At 42.1% G+C, this 20,744-nt stretch overlaps 1 protein-coding gene across 1 annotated transcript in view; it reads left to right on the top strand.

The window, feature by feature from the left end:
- Positions 1-20,744, top strand: part of FEZ2 (fasciculation and elongation protein zeta 2 (zygin II)) — a 50,713-nt gene that overhangs the window by 18,530 nt on the left and 11,439 nt on the right. Inside the window, exons 4-6 of the mRNA XM_005886091.2 lie at positions 4,307-4,423; positions 6,473-6,614; positions 7,848-8,116. Coding sequence (XP_005886153.1) covers positions 4,307-4,423; positions 6,473-6,614; positions 7,848-8,116 — 528 coding nt within the window. The remainder of the gene's footprint in view (positions 1-4,306; positions 4,424-6,472; positions 6,615-7,847; positions 8,117-20,744) is intronic.

Below are 20,744 nucleotides of genomic sequence, written 5' to 3' on the forward strand. Positions count from 1 at the left end.
GCATGGCTGCCGGCTGCCATCTTGGCTGACAGTTAATTTGCATAAGGATATGCTGATTAGCCAATGGGAAGGGTAGCGGTCATACGCTAATTACCATGTTTCTCTTTTATTAGTGTAGATGTCTCTGGGCTGTCATTAGATTGTGACCTCCTCGTAGTGTCTTTGTATTTGTCTCTTTAGTAACTACCACTGTGCCTGGCATGTTGTCAGCACTAAGACAAGTGTTTGTTTACCTCCTGGAAGCATTCTTTGGATTATTCCAATTGTAAAGGAAGGTCCAAAGGAAATTATTTTGACAAAGGGAGAAGAAATTTGCTGGATCTTTAGGCATCTAGTTCAGTCCAGATTCTTCTGTGGGCACATTATTTCCCATTTGAGACAGTTTCCTTTTCATAGAGGGAAACAGCACCACCAGCTCTAACCCTGGCACTGAAGGAGTGATGTTTGGAATGCTTGGCAAAGAGAAGGCACGTTGATGCCGAACGGGAGAGTGAATAATGATACCCATGACAGCCAAGGTTAGCTCTCATAGTCCGAAAGGGATTCCAGCCCTTAACATATGTCATCTCTGTGTGGAGTGGGCTTGGCTCCCTTTCTGGAATGATGATCTGGGATCATTATTTCTGTTGTCATGGAAATTTGTTCTATGGTTTACTGGTATCACTCACATGTTTTGGCAATAGCTGTAAGCCTATTATAAATACAGTGCCTTCCTGATCATGCTTATACATAGAGTGCTTCTGAGTCGTTTGCCTTAGGAACATCTCCTGTGCCATCCTTCCCCCACCATGAACATTTTTTCAAGGACTTCAGCTTTGTTTACGCACCTTTCTCTCTTTAAGAGTAGAAACAGTAAGATAATAACGTCTTCCTTAGGAGTGATTTTCAAATTAAAACTTTTATTTGTCTATAAGGGGCAACTTATCTATAAGGGGAAAAATAAAACAAAACTATGGTCTTCAAGTTACAACATAGAAGAGTGATGGGGGTGGGGGAAGCGGCTGTTACAATTTAAAGATCAGTGAAGGTAATTGTTATGTCTACTCCATATCACCCATACGTCATTGTGATCACACTGTGGAATTTTTCATCTCTGTGTCTCCAGTTTTGAAATCAAACATCCTCTCTCATCAAGAGCCTAATCTCTTGACCAAGTATGTCAAGCTCAAAGGCTAACATGGGCCAAATAAACAAGGCATGCAGCCCGTGGGCTGCGAGTTTGACATGCTTGCTCTTGACCTTATTTAAAAGGATAGCTATTATAGTTTAAAAAGTAAATTAGAACTATAGGACTTAACATGGAAAAGCACCCTCTGCCCTACTTACCCATCTTTGGTTCCCACTTACCAGAGGCAACCACTTTCAGCTACTTCACCTATTTCTTCTAACAGATAACATACTCATATCATTTTATTTGATTTTTCAATTTCCAGAGGATGAGGGTTTAGCTCTCTCATAGTCCTCCCTCTAACCCCAACACCATAGCCCTCATAAAAATTTACCTTTCCCCTATCTTCCCAATATTTTTATATCAAAATATTGGGTTAAATTAATCGCCATTTATATTGATTATTTAAATATTCACAGGTGACCCATTTTACTCTACATTATGATTAAATTTTCACTTGTAATTTTTTTCTTAGGGTAATTTTATTTTATTTATTTATTTTTTAAATATGTTTTATTGATTTTCTACAGAGAGGAAGGGAGAGGGATAGAGAGTTAGAAACATCGATGAGAGAGAAACACCGATCAGCCGCTTCCTGCATGCCCCCCACTGGGGATGTGCCCACACCAAGGTACATGCTCTTGACCGGAATCGAACCTGGGACCCTTCAGTCCGCAGGCTGACGCTCTATCCACTGAGCCAAACCGGTTCTGGCACTTAGGGTAATTTTAATTGCCTTTTTTGTGATTTATTTAGGTTATCATTAGCTCACTAATTCAGCCTCAACAAAGCCATAAGACTAATTTTAGTAATTGAAATACACTAGACCCGTGGTCGGCAAACTGCGGCTCTCGAGCCACATGCGGCTCTTTGGCCCCTTGAATGTGGCTCTTCCTAAGCCTTAGGAGTACCCTAATTAAGTTAATAACAATGTACCTACCTATATAGTTTAAGTTTAAAAAATTTGGCTCTCAAAAGAAATTTCAATCGTTGTACTGTTGATATTTGGCTCTGTTGACTAATGAGTTTGCCGACCACTGCACTAGACAATCTGTCAGTCTCTCTTTCCTCTCTCTTTTTCCTAATGCCTTTCTTGATGCCCTCAGCAGTTAACAATTCTAAGCTGAACTAGTTACTCTAGTGTAGCTTCACAGCCATCATTCTGGAATCTTCACTATCATTATAAGAATTCCCTTCACCTCTTTCATGTATTAGATCCCATGTCTTCTTCCTTTTTGGTTTTCCTCCTGGTTTTAATGGAGCGTATTCTGCAGTAGCTTTCTGAGAAAGGGTACATGAGAAGTCAATTTTTTGAGAACTTGAATGTCTGGAAATTTCTTTATTCTGAATCCTCACCTAGTTGTTTAGCTGGGATTCTAGAGTGGGATTAATTGAAATGCAGAAATTATATTCATTATTTTCTAGCTTCTGTTGTTGCTGTTGAGAATTGAAGTGACATTTGATACCTGGTCCTTTTAATGTGATGGTTTTTCCCCCTGGAAGCTTTCAGGTTCTTTTTCTCACACCGTGTTCTAAAACTTCACAAGGACATGCAGAAGGCCATGGCCAGGCCTCCTAGGCTGACGGTGCATTGAGAAGCAGAATGAGCAGGTGTGTCATCCCTGTGGTACAGCATGGAGCTGCAGTCTGTGGGCCTAGATAGAGCCTGGAGTGCTGACGCTGCTGCTCTCCCAGCCTCAAGTTCTGAAAGGCAGCACACCTGTGTTCCTTTGCGTGCCTCACTTGCAGGTTTCTTACTTTGTGGGCTTTGTTCACCATTAAACTTCTCAAGATCCTGTATGAGGAAGTAGGGAGCTACAATATTCAATTGTATCCTCAATGTTATGTGTATTTTCTGCACTAGTAAATAAAATAACTTTCCCAGGTAAAATGCTATTTTTAAAATTATGTGCCAGCTGATAGAAACACATGGTGGCTTCTTACATGGTTCATTGCTGCCCATTTGTTCTCTGGGAACTCAGTGTGTGCTACTTCTTGAAGAATGGAGTTCTAATGTTGGTTCTTTCCTCCTCTGAATAGTCATGTCATGTTACCTAGGTGACAGATAGATGGTCACGTGTGCATTTTAATCTGCTGAGTTTTCCAGGCAAGGTCTTTACAGTGACTACCAGTACTAAACTCCAAGTCATTAGAGAAAGGGCTGTTTCCATTGGTATGGACAGGGTTAAGGGACACCAACTAGGCCTGGTGTGATGCCCCAGGCTGCCAATAGCAAGCAGACCGGCACCATTTGGCATGAAGATTCAAGAGGGGAAGGAGTTACCAGACACTGGAGAGAGTAGCTGCTTGACAGGAATTGTGGCCATTGGTCTGGCAGCGAGGGAGACAGCAGTATAAATGCCCAGCCCTCATCTTCCCACCTTCATTCTCCTGCTAGTGTCTACCAGTGGTCTTTAACCCCCTGGACACCTGAGGTCACAGGCCTCCTCTGATGTAGTCCATAAAGGTCGGCCTCCTGGGGCACAGAGCAGTGTGGAAAATGGAGGTGGGACAGTCTCCAACACAGTTAGGTTTAAACATGTTCTGGAACCCAGAGATCCTCTTTCATATTTGGAAGAAGAGATGTTCAGCCTAAAGGGCTAAGTGCGACCCTCGTGGACAGTTCCTGTCTGCACGGGAGTTGATCACTTAGGCTTCACTCTGAATGCTAGAAGCTAGTTTGCAAGTAACTGTGTTTTCTGTGGAATGTTAATGTATACCAATCTTACTGTTAGGTTGTTAACTAAATCACGTTTGCTGTCTACCCCGCATTTGCTGTCATTCCCTACAGCTTCTAACTAATGCCCTATCCCTCTCTTTTTGTACTCATCAGTCAGCTTGGATAGCTCCCTCTCCCATGGGAAAAACAGCTAAGTGTATTTCTGTGTTGGGCACTATGGGACGCTTGCAGCCCTTAGCACTTTCACAGTTACTTATTCTGTATTGCTCTCATTTGCGTGGGAGGGGAGTATGTAAAGCACTCCACTCACTGCCTGGCACAGGGCACCTGTGGTAATTTCTCCCTTTGGAGGGGACGTTCTCAGCTGATGCTTCCTCTGCCATCGTCTTTATCCAGACCCTTTGACTTTGTTGTGATCCGAAGGTCCGGCCTTTAATCGTGGGTTCTTTTGCTTTTAGATAAGTGACAGCTTGCTCTTCGACACATCAGACGAGGAGGAGTTGAGAGAACAGCTGGATATGCACTCGATCATCGTCTCCTGTGTTAACGACGAGCCCCTCTTCACTGCAGATCAGGTACAGAAGAGAGATTCAAGCAAAGGGAAAGGGAACCTTGAGCTGAAACACAATTTGTTACTATGGCAACAAATGATGGGTTATTGGAATTTACTTGTTTTTCCTCTATTTTCTGCTTATGTAGCTTAATAGTTGGCTCCTCCCCCAAGAGGAGAAGAAAGTCTCTGAACTCTGAAGCAGGTGGGATTATGGGAGTTGGAAGATTTTCCAACATAGGCAATTTTCCAAGCAAAGCATTGTTAAAACAGGACAGTGAGTTACTACGGGAGGGTTATTGCTTATACCGAAACCACAAAGAATACTGTGATTTTCTTTTTTCTTTAGATCTAGCCAGACTTGGGTAATCTATAATATATCTGTTAGGCATCATCTCGTTTCTCCCAAACCTATGCAAAATCACTAGCACGTACTGGATGTACATGTTGTGTGCTCTGGAAAGAAGTGAGCATTATTCCTATGGAATGCGCTATAATGTCAGCCCTGTATTCATTTAGAACCAGTCGAATCAGCTCTCTCATTTTCTGAATACTCTTCCCACCTCTTTTGTATTGTCAAAATGCGACACAAAAACTTCTTCCTGAAATAAATGTTCCGTGGCCACTTGGACTGTGACTTCTACCCCCCTGTATTTTTAGGCTGGGAAAGCAAGGTCAGTCAAGAGATATATTATGGTCAGGTTGGGAGTTCATTAAAAATGTGTCATTTTGGTGCTCCTTAGTCATATTTGTGGTTGGATTGTTCTAGGCCTGGGGAGAGCGAGGTGCTTAAAAAGCAAGAAGTAGGTTAGAGGGCTGAGTGGGGTTGAGTGAGATATTCCAGGGAAACGTGACCCCGAGAATCATCGACTCCACAGTCATCTGCTTGCGTGGCACAGGCTTTCCCTGCTTTTAAGATTTAGAGAAGCAGATTGCACAGCCTAGCTCAGTGCCTCGTCTTACTGTTTTCAGTGCCTATTTTTGGACAGTATTCTTGCTAACTGACATACTCCCCACCTCCTTCAGGCTTACTTTTGTTTTTCCTTATTATAAGTGTTACATGTTGATTCACATTGTTTTTTCTAATAATGTTTTATTTTAAATTCTTAGGTCTTTTTTTTTTTTCCCTAATGAGTAATTTTTCTGGTTTTCCTTATATTTTTCTCTTGAGTTCTGTCTCCTTCTCAACTTTTGGAATCTGGAACAGGACAAGATGCTGTTGTAAAATTTGAGCAACATTGCTTATGACAGTAAATAATTGCTTAAGTTAAGGCAGATATATTTCTTTTAAAATATATTTTTATTGATTTCAGAGAGAGGAAGGGAGAGAGAGAGAGAGAAATAACAATGATGAGAATCATTAATCAGTTGCCTCCTGCATGCAACCCAGACAGTGTGCCCTGACCAGGAATCAAGCTGAGCCATGCCTACCCGGCAAGGCAGATATATTTCTGAAATTTTTCTGCTTTTGTGCAGCTTTCTTTTTTCTCTTTAATCTTTTGCATTTTAAGTAACGTTTAAATATCCCTTCACCTTCCATTGAATTAATACATGAAAATTTTTTCCTGCTGTTAAAGGAGAATTTTGCTGCTTACAGAGGTAATTTCTGGCTTTATATGTAACTTTTTTATATGGTTGTATTTTCTAAATCTTATGTCAACTTGATGAAGTGGCTTTAGATTGAGCACTTGCTTGTGGTAGGTGATGAATTTTCTGTCCTTTACTTTTGTTTGACTGTGACTATGGTCTGTTGCTGGCACGTCTGAAGTCAGTTGTGCATGTGTTTGTAGCGCCATTTCCCAGACATTGAAAGATCTGGCAGGGCCTCCTGAATCATGCTGGGCACAGTACATCATATCCTATTTGTATGTGTTTAGTATGTTGTACTTTTGTGGATAAACTGTGTTCCTCCTTACAATCAACATGTGATTATTGAGAGCGCCCACGCCTGCACACTGTGGATTAATGGAGAATTCAGTGCACTTCCACTCTGGTGGCCTCGCGTGAGCTCCGTGTTTCAGGGGGATCGTTGTCCAGGTATATGTGATTAACAGTTGCGTGTATATTTTGGAAGGTTATTGAAGAAATTGAAGAAATGATGCAGGAGTCACCTGACCCGGAAGATGATGAAGCACTCACACAGTCAGATCGGCTTTCGATGCTCTCCCAGGAAATTCAAACTCTGAAGAGGTCTAGCACAAGCAGCTATGAAGAGAGTAAGAAACCCTCCTTAAGTCAATGCTCTTTGTGCTTTTTTGTATATTTCACACACATGGTGTGCCTATCCCCCGAAATCTTTGATTCTCAAGGGGGGTTGCATGGCCTTCTCCGCTTTCCACTAATGCTCGGGCATATTTTGATCAGGGACTATGTCATATTCACCGTTGAATCCTGTGTTATTCAGCTCGGGCTGCTGAAACAAAGTACCACAGGCTGGGTGGCTGAGACGACAGACATGGGTGTCCTCACAGTTCTGGACGCTGGAAGTCCGAGATCAGGGTGTCAGCAGGGTGCGTTTCTCCTGGGCTTGCAGATGGCTGTCTCTCTCTGTCCTCTCACGGGCTTTCTCTGTGAGCATCTCTTAGTCTCCTTTTATAAGGGCAACAGTCACGTTGGATTAGGGCCCACCCTCATGACCTCATTTTCAGTTAATTCTCTCTGAGGACCCTCCTTCAAAGCAGTCATGATCTGAGAGGTACTGGAGGTTAGGACTTCCACGACATCCTATCTCTCACATGAGGGGATGGGCTGAGGAAAACTCAAATCCGGTTCCAGTGAATATTCTTCCTTTCATCTTCGCAGTACTCAGCCACAGTCACACACTGGGCCCATGTGATTAAATATGCATTCAGTTTAACTCTTTCAAATGGACATCTCTCTTCAGAAGTGCGCCAGAACCCTGCGAGCTTGCTTGTGATTTCTTGTCAGCAAGTAGTTTCTGTACTCCCTCGGCTTTTCCCTGTGTTTGTTCTTTCCGTTGTACAATTGTTTCAGTCTTGACTGAAGTATTATTCATGGGATGATTGATTTAGACATAAAAGTTTCTTCTCAGCCCTCTGAGAAGTAACTTTGCCCACCTACTTCTACTTTACACCTGCCCACCAGAAGTTTTAGGATTCTGAGATCACGAACAAGTTAATTGTTTAACATGGGTGGGGAACCTTTTTTCTGCCAAAGGCAATTTGGATATTTGTAACATTGTTCTCGGGTCATACAAAATCATCAACTTAAAAATTAGCCTGCTGTATTTGGTCAGACATTTAATTAGCTCACCTCTAATGCCTTGGCAGGGCCAGACCAGATGGTTTTGTGGACCTTATATGGCCCATGGGCTGGAGGTTCCCACCTCTGGCTTAGAATATGGTATCGCTCTTTGGCACGAAGCACCTGTTGTGCTCACTTGAAACGTTTTTGCCTTAGCATCTGCTGTGCTTTCCTTTTGGTCATAGGAGTAAAAAGGCTCTCAGTATCTGAGTTAAATGAACTCCTGGAAGAAATTGAGACTGCCATTAAGGAATACTCCGAAGAGCTGGTGCAGCAGTTGGCCCTGCGAGATGAACTAGAGTTTGAAAAGGAAGTGAAAAACAGCTTTATTTCTGTTCTCATTGAAGTGCAAAACAAACAGAAAGAGCACAAAGAAACAGCCAAGAAAAAAAAGAAACTCAAGAATGGCAGCTCTCAGAACGGGAAGAACGAGAGAAGTCATATGCCCGGCACAGTAAGTGATGTTTTGCAGGAGGCATGGCACAGTGGAAACCGTTTCCGTGGCAATCTGAGCACTCCAGCCAGCTCAGGGGGTGGGGGTCCATGTGCAGGAGTGGGGGCTTCTCCCCAGGACGCTAATGGGATTCTGCTCAAGACTAGCACTGTGTGCAGCTCCTTCAGAGGTGTTTTCATGGTGAAGGCATACTGTTGCTCAGGATAATCCAGCACTGAAATGTTTGGGAGAGAAGTAGAAGGAAGAGGCAGAACAGAAAAGGAGGCTGGGGTTTTGTTTGTCTTAAAGAAACAAAGCTTCAGAAGTGGCCATTTTAATACATCAGAATGTTGGTGCTTATGTATGTTTGGCTGGTGCACTAATGAAGGGTGTTTTTTTCTTTCTTTTTTAAAAATATATATTTTATTGATTTTTTTACAGGGTATTTTTTTCTTATTTTTGCTTATCTCTTACGGGTTGTAGAATAAAAAATGGAAAGGGGGTGCATTGAGAGGTAGCTGAGCTGTGCTGAGCCTACAAGCACAGATCGACTTGTAAACAGCGTCCTCCTGATTTGTCAGTGAAGCTGGAAAATGCAGGTGTCAGGCAGTTATGTGACATCAGCCCTCTGGCTGAGTACTTGATAGGCTACCGTGGTCGGCAAACTGCAGCTCGCGAGCCACATGCGGCTCTTTGGCCCCTTGAGTGTGGCTCTTCCTAAGCCTTAGGAGTACCCTAATTAAGTTAATAACAATGTATCTACCTATATAGTTTGTTTAAAAAATTTGGCTCTCAAAAGAAATTTCAATCGTTGTACTGTTGATATTTGGCTCTGTTGACTAATGAGTTTGCCGACCACTGGACTAGAATATTACTGACCGGTGAAAACAAGTTTGGAATATTTGATTCTTTGAGTCTTGATATATTTTTTTGTTTTCTGATTTTTCATTTTAAATGGTCCTATTAATTGCACTTGATTAAAATTTATCATAAATATCAACTGTCAATTATGAGATGTATTTCCTTATTGATTTTATGGTCTTTCATTTTGCTTTGATCAGTTGAGACCTTGTATATTGCCCTTTCATTTTGTTTGTATAAAAGAATGCTAGTTTTATTTTTAAAGTCTAATGATTAGACAAAGGGGTCCATTTTTCTAAAGGGCACATACCTTTTATGGTATTGATAACATGGCAATGCAAATCACCACAAAGCAGCTATAATGATTTGTAATAATAGAAATTCTGTCTTTAAGTTTTGATTTGTTATTTCTAAAGAAAAATTATCAGAGCAATAGATCTCCTTGACCACATGCTGCTGGAATCCAGGAAAGAGAATGTAGTCTGGGTTGCCGGGCCACCAGGGAGCAGTTAATACAAACAAATAGGATCTTACCATTTATAGCCTATTCATTATACTGTGTTTGGCCTGTGAGTAGATGGGTGTTTTCTTACTGTAATGTCTATTTGTACATATAAAGAATATAGCTTATAAACTGACATTGAAAGTGTTCTCAGATAAGTGGTACAAAATATTTTCAAGAAATGGCAGTATTGACTGCATAGGTGTTTGATCACTTCCAGTGACTACTCTTGGAAAAAAGACACTAAAAGAACCCTAAAACATTGGTTTAAATATACAATCCTGGAAAGCTTGCTTTAGAATATCAGGGACAATATGTTATATCTCTTATTTTAAAAAATTTCACCCTTTAAATCACCCAATTATACAAGTGTGATCAAATAAAATACTTAGTTTAAAGGTTATATAACGTGGTTGGTAATTTCTGCCTATCTGCTTTAAGGGATTACATGTAAATCCTCTACTTATTGGTGTTAACACTTGGCTTCAGAAAATGAATTTATCCTTAAAGGGATTTAAAGGCTTCTTCATGTAACTCCCCTATAAAAAGGGTTAGAGTGGATTCACTGTGTAATTTTCCTTGGCATTTATATTGAGAAATGGCAAGGCAGCAGTTAGGTCTTACTTGAACCTTTATTAGTCTTGAAATAGATTCATAGTAACAGTAATTTTTTTATAGTATTTGAACTTATGAAGTTGCCTCTTGAATCCTGATCTATTTGTTCAAAACCTTTAATCAGGCTAGGAGTGGCATTGCTAAGCTTGTGGTACTAGTTCCCTCTAGCTTCTCAAGCCTAAAATGCCAGAGAAAGACCTCCCTATCTGGGACACAAGGAGCCTGAAACCTGGGATTCTGAAAGTAGAGGTAGGGGCCCAAAGAACCCAAAAGTGAAAGGGTCAGTTGGAGAAAGACATCCCCAAGATACTGCCTTCCCAGACGTGTTATGTAAATGCAGTTTTGGCAAGGCTGGCTCGCTGTGCCTTTGCTATCCTCAGTGATACTAAATCTAAAAATTAGTAACTTGCCCAGCCGGTGTGGCTCAGTAGTTGAGCATCAGCCTATGAACCAGGAAGTCATGGTTCAACCAGATCAGGGCACATGCCCAGGTTGCGGGCTCCATCCCCAGTGTGGGGCAGGCAGGAGACAGCCAGTTAGTGATGCTCTCTCATTGATGTCTCTCTCTTCCTCTCCCTTCCTCTCTGAAATCAATAATGGTGACTTTTTACAGCTATCGTGCGTCATCTGGTCTCTAATTAGTCACGTTTTTCTTTCTACCTTAGATATTATTTTGTTTTATGAGCAGACTTGGACTTTTTCCTTAAACATGGAATAATTTCCTTTCATTTTTCCTTATGTATGTTTCAGTGAAACAGAACATCAGTTTGTAGTTGGTATAACACTTTGCCCAGAATTGCTAGCTTGTTCTCTTTGCTCTAAAGATACCGTAATGAAATATCTGGGTGGGAATAGAGCAGAGGTAAACTTTGTAGCCGCTAATCTTGGAGACTGGTTTTGTTTCAAACATATTCTGCAGTGAAAAAACTGGGGGCTTAGGGTTGCTATTTAGAGCATTAGAAAATTTCTTTGGGGACATGAAAATACCATTAAATGTGGAAGAAAACATTGAGTGTTTTATACAATGAAATGTTATCTTGATTTGTTTTTTTTATTTTAATTTTAAAAATAAATGTTGGGTAAGCTAAAACAATATTCATTCACCAGCCGATAAGGTGTCTTCCTCGTGCCAGGCATGCTGTAGACACGGTGCCGGATGAAATGGACGAAGCCCATGGCCTCCTGGAGCTTACTTCTAATGAGGGAGACAGGCAATAAGCAAGAAAAAGAATGAGCAGACAGTGTAATTTTAGGTATAACAAACTTACCAAGGAAAGAAAAGACGGGGTGAGGTGGTCCATAGCGACAGTGTTGAGGAGCTGTTTTCAACAGGGTAGTCACTGTCCTGCTGCTGATGGGCAGGGCAGGCTGTCCTGTCCCTTAGCCACTCGCCCTTGGGAGGGGTGGTCGGAGGAGTAGATCTTCTCTTTGAAAAGTGACACCCAAGAGAGCAGAAAACTTTATGTCCCCCTGTCTTGTTCAGCATCTGGAAGAGCAGAGGGTGGGGGTAGGGACTAGAATGATGCTGTTAATCAGTGTGCATTTCTTCGAGCTGACTGTGCTGTTTGAGGCATTGGCGCTTCTGTGTATCCACTGCCTTTTTGCAGAGTGGCCCTCCTTTCTTCTTTCTCTGTATACTTAGGGGATTTTCTTTAAGCTCATCCTTCAAAATCATGGTCAAGCATTGTCTTCCTCTCTTAGAACCTTCCTCAAGACTCCCCCCTCCTTCAATGTGGGATTGACTCCTCTCTCCTTTTTGGGTTAGTATTACTCCTCTTAATGAGTTCTGTTAGCACTGTCATGCCATAGTGCAATCTTTTTGTTTTGTTTGTTTTTATGTTGGTTTGTGGTATGGTTTTCTAAGGCTAGGAAATGTGACTTTGTTTTCTTGGTATCCTTACGTCCAACATTAGGAACCTAATACATTTCTGCTGAATAAATGCCTGAATGAAAGATCACCTTGCGAATGTGTACTTTTACCTTGGATCTTTTTGCTAAGTTCCAAACCCCTGGAGGCTGAACAGAATATTAAGAGCTGTTGGTGAAGAGCTCTGTTTGAATCCTGCTTCTGCCACTGGGAACATACCCCTTTGAGCTCCAGAGGGATTAAATGAAATCATGTATGTGCAAGTCTAGCGTTATCCTGAGTAAATGCTAGTTATTATATGTCCAACTGCCCACTAGACATTTCTACCTCAATATCTTGTAGGAATCTGAAATTTATCATATCAAACCAAGTTACTATTTTCCTAAAGTTGAAAGAAGGTAGCGGAGAAGTGGCAAAGGGGCTGATCCGTACCTGCCCCCTCCTTTTCTAAGTAGTTGTGCTTGAAAGGATGAAGTTTGCCTTGTACACATACTCGAATGTAAATGTAATTTGTTGATAGTTGTTATTACTCTGCATTTTACTTTATTGCAGAGAGCATTCCTAACAGTGAGTGTAGGGCTATACAATGGAAGGCCATTGTAGGGCGGAGAGAATCCTAGCTGTGTCATGTTTATGTTTTAATAATTTATACCTATGAATTATGAAGTGGAACAAATTCACTTTATGAAAGATAGCATTGCTTAGAGAAATACATATCCAGTTTTTAATATTTTACCATTATCTATTGTTTGTATTTTACAATGGGTTTTTGGTGTATCATGACCCAACAGTTACTGTAATAAAGTCAGGAGTCGAGTCCTGATTCCTTTATGTCCTGGAAAGTTTTGTTAATTGTTTGTTAATATAATACAAGTTTGAGTAAAAACCATAGTATGCCAAGAAATTGTATTATTATTATATATTTAGTTTAGAGTATCCATAAGTATCAGGAAAGAATTTATAAATTTTTAGGATTAGTTATTTTACTCTAGTTTTAGTGTCTCTGAAATGTTTGGCAATACATAATTTAATTAGCATATTAATTTATATAAAAATTAAAAAAGATCTTTAGATAAAAAAATGTTACATTATTTGATACTATTTCACTTAATTCCTAACTTTGAAAATCTTCACATCACATCTTTCTGCTCTGAGACTGAACTTATAAAATAGTAGTTTAATAGTCAAGACATTTTCAAGTACTTATCTATTTGGTATAATTTATGTTTTCCTAGATCTGATTTTTTGAGAAAATTATCTTTTGTAGAATTTGCATTTATAATTGCTTTATAGTTCACATTAAAATTATTTGATTTGAAGAAGTGTCAAAATAAGCAAAATCAATTTTTACATCTTAAGTAATATCTTAATAATTATTTGAATAATTGTACTTGGTAATTTTTAAAAAATAATTCTTTACTGTTGAAAGTATTACACATGCTCCCTTCCCCACACCCTCATCCCAGGCCTCTCTCACCTTCCTATTGTCTGTGTCCATGGGTTATGTATATATGCATACCAGGTCTTTGGTTGATTACCTCTCACCCCCAACCCCTCCATTACTTGGTAATTTTTTTACATTTAACTATTGCTTTCAATTCTGTTTTCTCATGTTTTTTATTTTAAGAATTTTAATTTATTAACAATGAAAACTGCTTTATTTATTTTTTAAATATATTTTTATTGATTTCAGAGAGGAAGGGAGAGGGAGAGAGATAGAAACACCAATGATGACAGAGAATCATTGGTTGGCTGCTTCCTGCATGCCCCACACTGAGGATCGAGCCAGCAACCTGGTCATGTGCAATCGAACCATGACCTCCTGGTTCATAGGATGATGTTCAACCACTGAGCTACACCAGCTGGGCAAACGCTACTATTTTACAAATTAATTTTGAAAATTGTAAAACTACTGACAATGATGTGATTTATAAATAATAATAATTATATTTAATTTCGCTATTTTAGAAGTCATGAGTATAAAGAATATTAATGGAGTAAGAGTATAGTTTGGATGAAAAGCATTTCTTAATTGCTTTTCCTAACCTTTTTTTCTGACATTGAGCTTTGATATTGAAAGTTTTAAAAGATTTTCTGGCTAGTTAGAGATCTGTACCAGTTGGTATCAGATGAGGCTAAAAATTTGGTAGCAGAAATAGTCTGAATTTCCTAGCTTCCTGGTTAGTTTTGCTTCTTTGTCTTGGATCCTGCTTTCTGTGAAATTAGTTGACCTGTGCTGGGCATAGAGTGGGTCGATACGTTTAGGACTTGATAAAAGAATTAACAAACTATGACACTATATCTGACTCTAGTTGCCTTTCAGTTTACATAGTGTGTTCTAGCTGTATTCTTTCTGTTGTTAAGAAAGACCTTGAATTACTAAAAGGGTTACTTGTTTTCTGCTTTAGCTTTTTGGCTGATTTCTATATTCAGTCATAGACAGTAGTGTCTTTTCTTCATGTTATCTTCAGTCCTTAAGCCATGAGACTATAATCAGGCACTTGTTATTTCTCAGTTGTCATTTTATTCAATGAGAAATTGAAATACTGTTTTTACTGTTCTGGAGAGAGGTAGAAAGATATGGTTATTTCTCCATGGGAATTTTGTCCCAAATGTTATTGTAGCCTTTTTAAAGGAATAACCCAGACATATTTTTTTTTGAGTATTTATATTTGCTGAACACTTGCTAAAATGCTTCCCCTGGATGATCTCATTGAATCCTCACAACATCCCTATGAAGTAGACATTATTATTATTATTATTACTGCTCTTTCATAAATGAGTAAGTTTAGATCCCAAAACCAGTATGCATGGGAGCGAGGCTGTGCAGAGCTATGCAGGGCTCGGTGCAAGGATGACACCCCTTTTCAGTTCTGAGTTCTGTGGGCCTGTTGTGGATGTGCTTGTGGATCTTGGCTCATTATAGATTTAAAAATAATCATCTGTATCTTGTTTACACTTTGTTGCTCCTGGTTTTGTCCGAGAACAGTTTCTGAAGAATGGCTGGTTTTGAGACTGTTCATACTGACGCACCCAGGGGAGGAAATGGTCGCGGGACACTCGTGAGCGTTCTCAGCACCATTGTGCGATCGAAGCCCCTTGTTTTGTGCGCCCCTTCCCCGTCCGGCCACTTTGGCACTGTCAGTGCCGAGGGGAACAATGAGCGAATACCATGGTGCTTAATCATTTCCCTGCTCTACGTGGGCTCCTCTCACCAGTTCCATCCCGAGAGGGCATGTTGCAGAGCTGTTGGCCGCTTCGTAGAGGTCGGGTGGGGAGAGGGTGGATGGCCTTCCCTCTGGCCCAGTTAGGAACCACGGGCGCCTCATGTCACTGCATCGGCTCCCAAGGCTGTCAATGTAGTCTTTCTGAGTGAGGTGAAGGTTACTGAAAAGTAAACGTGATCTGTCTCTGAGGTTTTATCTTTTTAAGATTCATTTTGCCTTCCCAAAGGTCTTGTGTTTTGTTTTTTTGAATTTACTGGGAGGTCATAAGGCAGACTGTTGTGTGCTCTTCAGGGCTCTTGCCCCGTTTCTTCCTCGTCTCACCGCCTAGTCTTTCCTACCCTGGGTCCGTCTGATTCATTGATCTTCTTCTGCTTGCTACTCCCTTCATTATCCCAGGGGTTTTATGTTTCTCAGTCACGCTGTCTTACAGACCACGCCAACACGCTTATTTCATCCTACTTCGCTAACCTCACGCTGACTCCCCGGGCCAGGCTCCTCAGCGCCTTTTTCAGAAGGCCATTGTTCACGCCTTTGACAAATTACTTTGTATCTTGTCATGTCATCTTCCTCCTGTTCACCCTCAGATTATTTTTGCCTTTTAGCTGTTTTAAAAAATGTTGTCTCCTGCAAGATGGCAAGAGGCCTCATGATAAGGTGATCACAGGCTCAAAGACTCTTGGGCTCTGGCCTTAGGAGTGTTCAACGTTGGCTTAGGGACCTCGACAGGTGCCTGCTAGGACCCAGGTCCTGTGCCAGACGCTGGGATGGAGAGGGAGATTAGTCTTGCCCCTTCCTCAGAATGTACTCGCTTCCTCAGCACAACATGGAGCCTTAGGAGCAGCTGTCTGTGAATAGCACCTGGCCTTGCCATTCTGTCATCTCAGAGCACTCACATGTGACCTTTCAGTCCTCTGCTGTGTGTGTGTGTGTGTGTGTGTGCGCGCGCGCGCACGGGTGCTTTCAATTTGTCTTCTTAAAAAAATAATCTGTCTTGGTTGAATTCATAGATTCATAGACTTTGCAGATAAGATCCTTAATGATACTTTATGCATCTGTTTTACAGGCGAGGAAACAGGCCTGGGCAGGAGGGACTGCCGTCATGTCAGTTAGTGGCAAAGCTGGGAGAGCCCAGATCTCTGATGTCTAATTCGACATTTTTCTATCCAAGTTGACTGTTGAAATATTTTCTGATTCCAAATACTTTTGACTACGGTGTGATCCTGGTTTCATATAAAAATCTGGAAGTGTAGTGATTGGTGAAGAATTTTGCAGTTTAAGCCAATGACTGTCAATCAGATGCCTCTTCTGTGCTGAGGATGGGCCTGTGCTTTGTGGGCGTGCAAAAGGAGAAGCCATTGCTGTCCTTAAAGATTTTGAGAATTGTTGAATTTAACAAAAAATTATCTATCTGCATCTAACTAAAATTATTCTTTTTTCCTCTGCTGTTATTCTTTACATCTTGTACCTCATCTCACTTTGACAAAAATATTGTAATTATCTTTTTTTAAACTATTATCGGACAAACATATACTGATCTTTAGTTATGTGCCAGGCAAGGGTGTAAAGGATAATGAGTGAATCCCAGCCTCCAGGGCGAGCTGCCTGTGGGCTGGGGATCTGGAGGGCACGCCCTTTACTGCACTGTATGCAGTATCCTCGCCCAGGCTAGTTTGCCCACCAGGCGTTAGGCAGTATCTGGAGACATTTGTCATTGTCACACTGGGTGAGGTGGGGGCAGTGCCACTGGCATCCTGCTTAGTAGAGGCCAGAGGTGCCGTTTAACACCCTGCAGTGCATGGGACTGCCCCGGGGCAGAGAATGACATACTCAACGTGTCAGTGGTGTCACAGTTGAGAGACGTACATGTAGTGTGAGCATTGTTTTTAGTGCGTTTTGTGCCTGGCGTACGTTGCTGTTGCCCCCCGTTTGGTTTAGGGGTCTGGGAAGGCTGAGCTGAATCTATACCCTGAGGACAGGAAGAAGAATAAGGAGGGACAGGCATTCTGAGCATTGGGAGTGGTATGGGCAACCACCTGGAGGTGACACCTGGGGAGCTGCAGGTTAGGGACACCTGGGGAGCTGCAGGTTGGGGACACCTGGGGAGCTGCAGGTTGGGGACACCTGGGGAGCTGCAGGTTGTCCATTATGACTCGAAGTTGAGGGAGAAAGATAGAAGGAGAAGAAGTAAGTCAAGAAGAGTGTGTGCAAGTAGCCAAGTGGAAGCCAGAGAATGGATGGCTCTGTATGCCATGCTGCAGCATTTGGTCTTCATGTAGAGGCTATGGGAAACCAAAAAGAGGTTGAAGTGGGTTGTTAAGCACGGTCGGATTTGCCTTTTGGAAGGGTAACGTCAGTGTTCCAGAGAGAACTAACTGGAAGGACACAGCTAGGGGCAGAGAGTTGATTCAGAGGCTGTGGCAGTCATGCAGGGAAGGAATGAGGCAAGGAAGTGTCAGGAGGAATGGGGAGAGAGTTGCATTTCAGCGATATAAGGAGGTTGCCTGGATTGGTTTGGGCACCAGGGAAGGGAGGAGTTAGGGTCAGGTCACTCATCTCTGACTTGGCAAATACAGACAGAACACCTGTACCCTTTTTCCAGAGGGAGCAACTAGTATGCGGTATCGTCAGCCCTGACTATGTCCAGCCTCAGGGCACCATCTTGAGGGGCTGGCCGCCCTTCCTGTCAGCCCTGGATGCAGCCCCTGATGGTGCAAAGGGCAGGCTTCCCATCCTAACACGTCATCACACAAAGATGGGAAGGGCAGGGCCGCTGCGGTAAAAACTTACTGGGAGGCAGCGAGGAGGGACGTCTCAGTAGCTGCCGTCTCACGTCCTGCTGGAGAGTAGCAGACCCTTCGCCCTGGCCGCACAGGGAGCTCCTAGGTCGGCCAGTTTGGCTGCTTTGGGTTTGTTGTCTGAGAGGATCTTTTTGGTCCATTGTCCTTTGTAGCTCATCTGGGAGGCTGTGTAAGTCATGTTTCAGCTCAGATGTCGCCTCCGCAGAGAACTTTCCTCTGACCTCTTGGTACAAAGCAGGCATCCAGTTTGTAGCTGCCCTGTGGGAGCTCTCGGCAGGACACCCGCTGCCTGTGGTTCTCTCTAGGAGTCCCTGTGCGGCCAGGGCGCAGGGTCTGCTACTCTCCAGCAGGACGTGAGACGGCAGCTACTGAGACGTCCCTCCTCGCTGCCTCCCAGTAAGTTTTTACCGCAGCGGCCCTGCCCTTCCCATCTTTCTGTGCTGGTTTTATTCTTTCTGCCCCTCTTACACTGCAGTGTCAGCTCATGAGGGTGGGAGGGGTTTTGGCTGGTGTGTTCACTTTGAATCTAATACCGCAATAATATCTGGCTCAATATATTTTTTTGAAAGAATGAGTAAATGAATGAGAATTATAGAATGCTGAAGGGAGGAACAGGTTTCTTATTTTTTTGAAATATATTTTTATTGATTTCAGAGAGGAAGGGAGAGAGAGAGAAACATCAATGATGAGAGAAAAATCATTGATTGGCTGCCTCCCGTACACCCCACACTGGGAATCGAGCCCACAAGCTGGGCCTGTGTCCTAACCTGGAATTGAATTGGGACCTCATGGTTCAGAGGTTGACACTTAACCATTGAGCCACACTGGCTGGGCTTATTTTTTTATTTTTGTTTGGTTTTTGGTGGGAAAGAGAAGGGTGATTTCAGTTTGGATATAATGAGTTTTAGAAATATTGAGGTACAGGTGTCCAATAAGCATTACATATACAAGTCAGAAGCTCAGGGGAAAAATTAATTACAATACAGACAGCTATGTTTACTGAGCTTTTCTCATGTGTCAGGCTCTGTTCTTAGCCGTTTACTGATCTTAGCAAAGTGAAACTAGATTTATGGAGGCAAAAGTCGGAACTATTGAATGGGAACATTCAGAGAGAGTGGATGATAAAAAATAGGGGCAAAATCCTGGGGACCCCGGTGTACAGAGATGAGCGCAGAAAGAGGCACCTCTCAGAGAAGCCACCAGAGAGGTGGGGTGGGGTGGGGCCTCTGGGAGAGTGGTGTCTGGGACTCCAGGGAGCGGGTGAAGGAGGAGAGCTCACAGCATGTCTCAGATCGGAAAAGTGTCCGTGGATCTCAGCATCAAAGACATGCCACCTGGGAGGAGCTGTTTCAGGAAGCCCTGGGGAAGGGAACGAGGCTAAGGGTTGAGAGTTTACAGGTGCCACTGGGAAAGAGCTAGTAGAGAAGGGAGAGTCTGAAAATACAGGGGAGGCAGACAGTGTTACTGTGACTCCTGGGGAGGTGGGAGTGGATGGCAACCGGAGCTTTGTTTCTTTGCGTTTCCCACGAGCCTTCTGATTGTCTTGTGTCGTTTTCCCCAGCGGAACAGGAGGCAGGAGAACCTCCCGGCTGCCATGCTACTGCCTGGTCAGGATACAGGGGCCTGGTTGGCCATAGCTCCTGACTCAGCGCCTGTCAGCAAAGGGCAGAGGTTCCTTTGCTGCTTTCGCTAGGATCAGCTGTTAGTTTTATATTTTTCCAAGTTACTGTGGCTTCATATGGTTGCACTTTCATTTCTTTCCATGAGGCCTGGAGCTCTGGTTGCATGAAAGTCATCTTTGAGAGGTAGTCAGACCACCAGTAGTTGAATGGCTCAGCAATATTGACAGCTGCACACTTAGTAAGGAAGCCTACATTACGTATATGTCTTAGGAATTTAAGAATTTGTATCACTTAGTTGTTGTCCCCCCCCACCCCCCCAGAATTAGGAATTAGATTTCCAGCTGGCAAAGCAAAAAATAAAGATAGTGTTTTTAGGATTGCTGCTCAACTATAAAGTGTACTTTAGTTTCTTGATACATGGATTCTAAAATTCTTCGTATTGCTTGAGATTTTCTGAATTTATATCTGGTTTTAGTGTGCCCATAGACAGTGGAGTTAGGTAATATAGAAAATTAAGTATTTTTCCCTTTGTTTTGTTGCTTTTGAAAATAAATATCTTTATTAAAATTTAAAAAATTAGTTGACATTTACTTGAAAAAGAGTTTCCTATTATTTTTATTATAGATTCTGGAGCCTACAATAAGTCATCTCTTTTGATAATGTGTTTAAAAAGTGTGAACAAACTATATGACAGCATGTGAAAAATCTACAATCTGTAGGTTTTTCTTTTAAAACAAGCCAATGCCGTCTAAGGTAACAGTTCCGCTGTCAGCAGAGTGAAGCATGTGCAGTCGAGGGGTCTTGCCCAGACCTTGATTCTTGCTAAAACGCAGCCTGGAGGATGGGGTGGGGAGGGAGGGCGACTCGGGAGAAGCGGAGCTGTCTCAGCTCCCACAGGCTGGTCCGAGGTGGTGCTCAGAATCTCAGCAGCGCCACTGCCATGTGACTAATACAGGCACCCCGCTCCTTCCGGGGGAAGCCTTTCGGTGTTTCTCAACTTTTTGTTGTCAGGACTTCTTTATATTCGTAACGTTTATTGAAGACCTGAAAGCGCTTTTGTTTATATATAGGCATATTTTGGTTCTATAGGTTATATATTATATACCGATGTTTATCATATCAGAAATTAAAACTCTTAAGATTTTAACATATATATA

The sequence above is a fragment of the Myotis brandtii genome, unplaced genomic scaffold (genome assembly GCF_000412655.1).
Source record: "Myotis brandtii unplaced genomic scaffold, ASM41265v1 scaffold958, whole genome shotgun sequence".
Taxonomy (NCBI): Eukaryota; Metazoa; Chordata; class Mammalia; order Chiroptera; family Vespertilionidae; genus Myotis; species Myotis brandtii.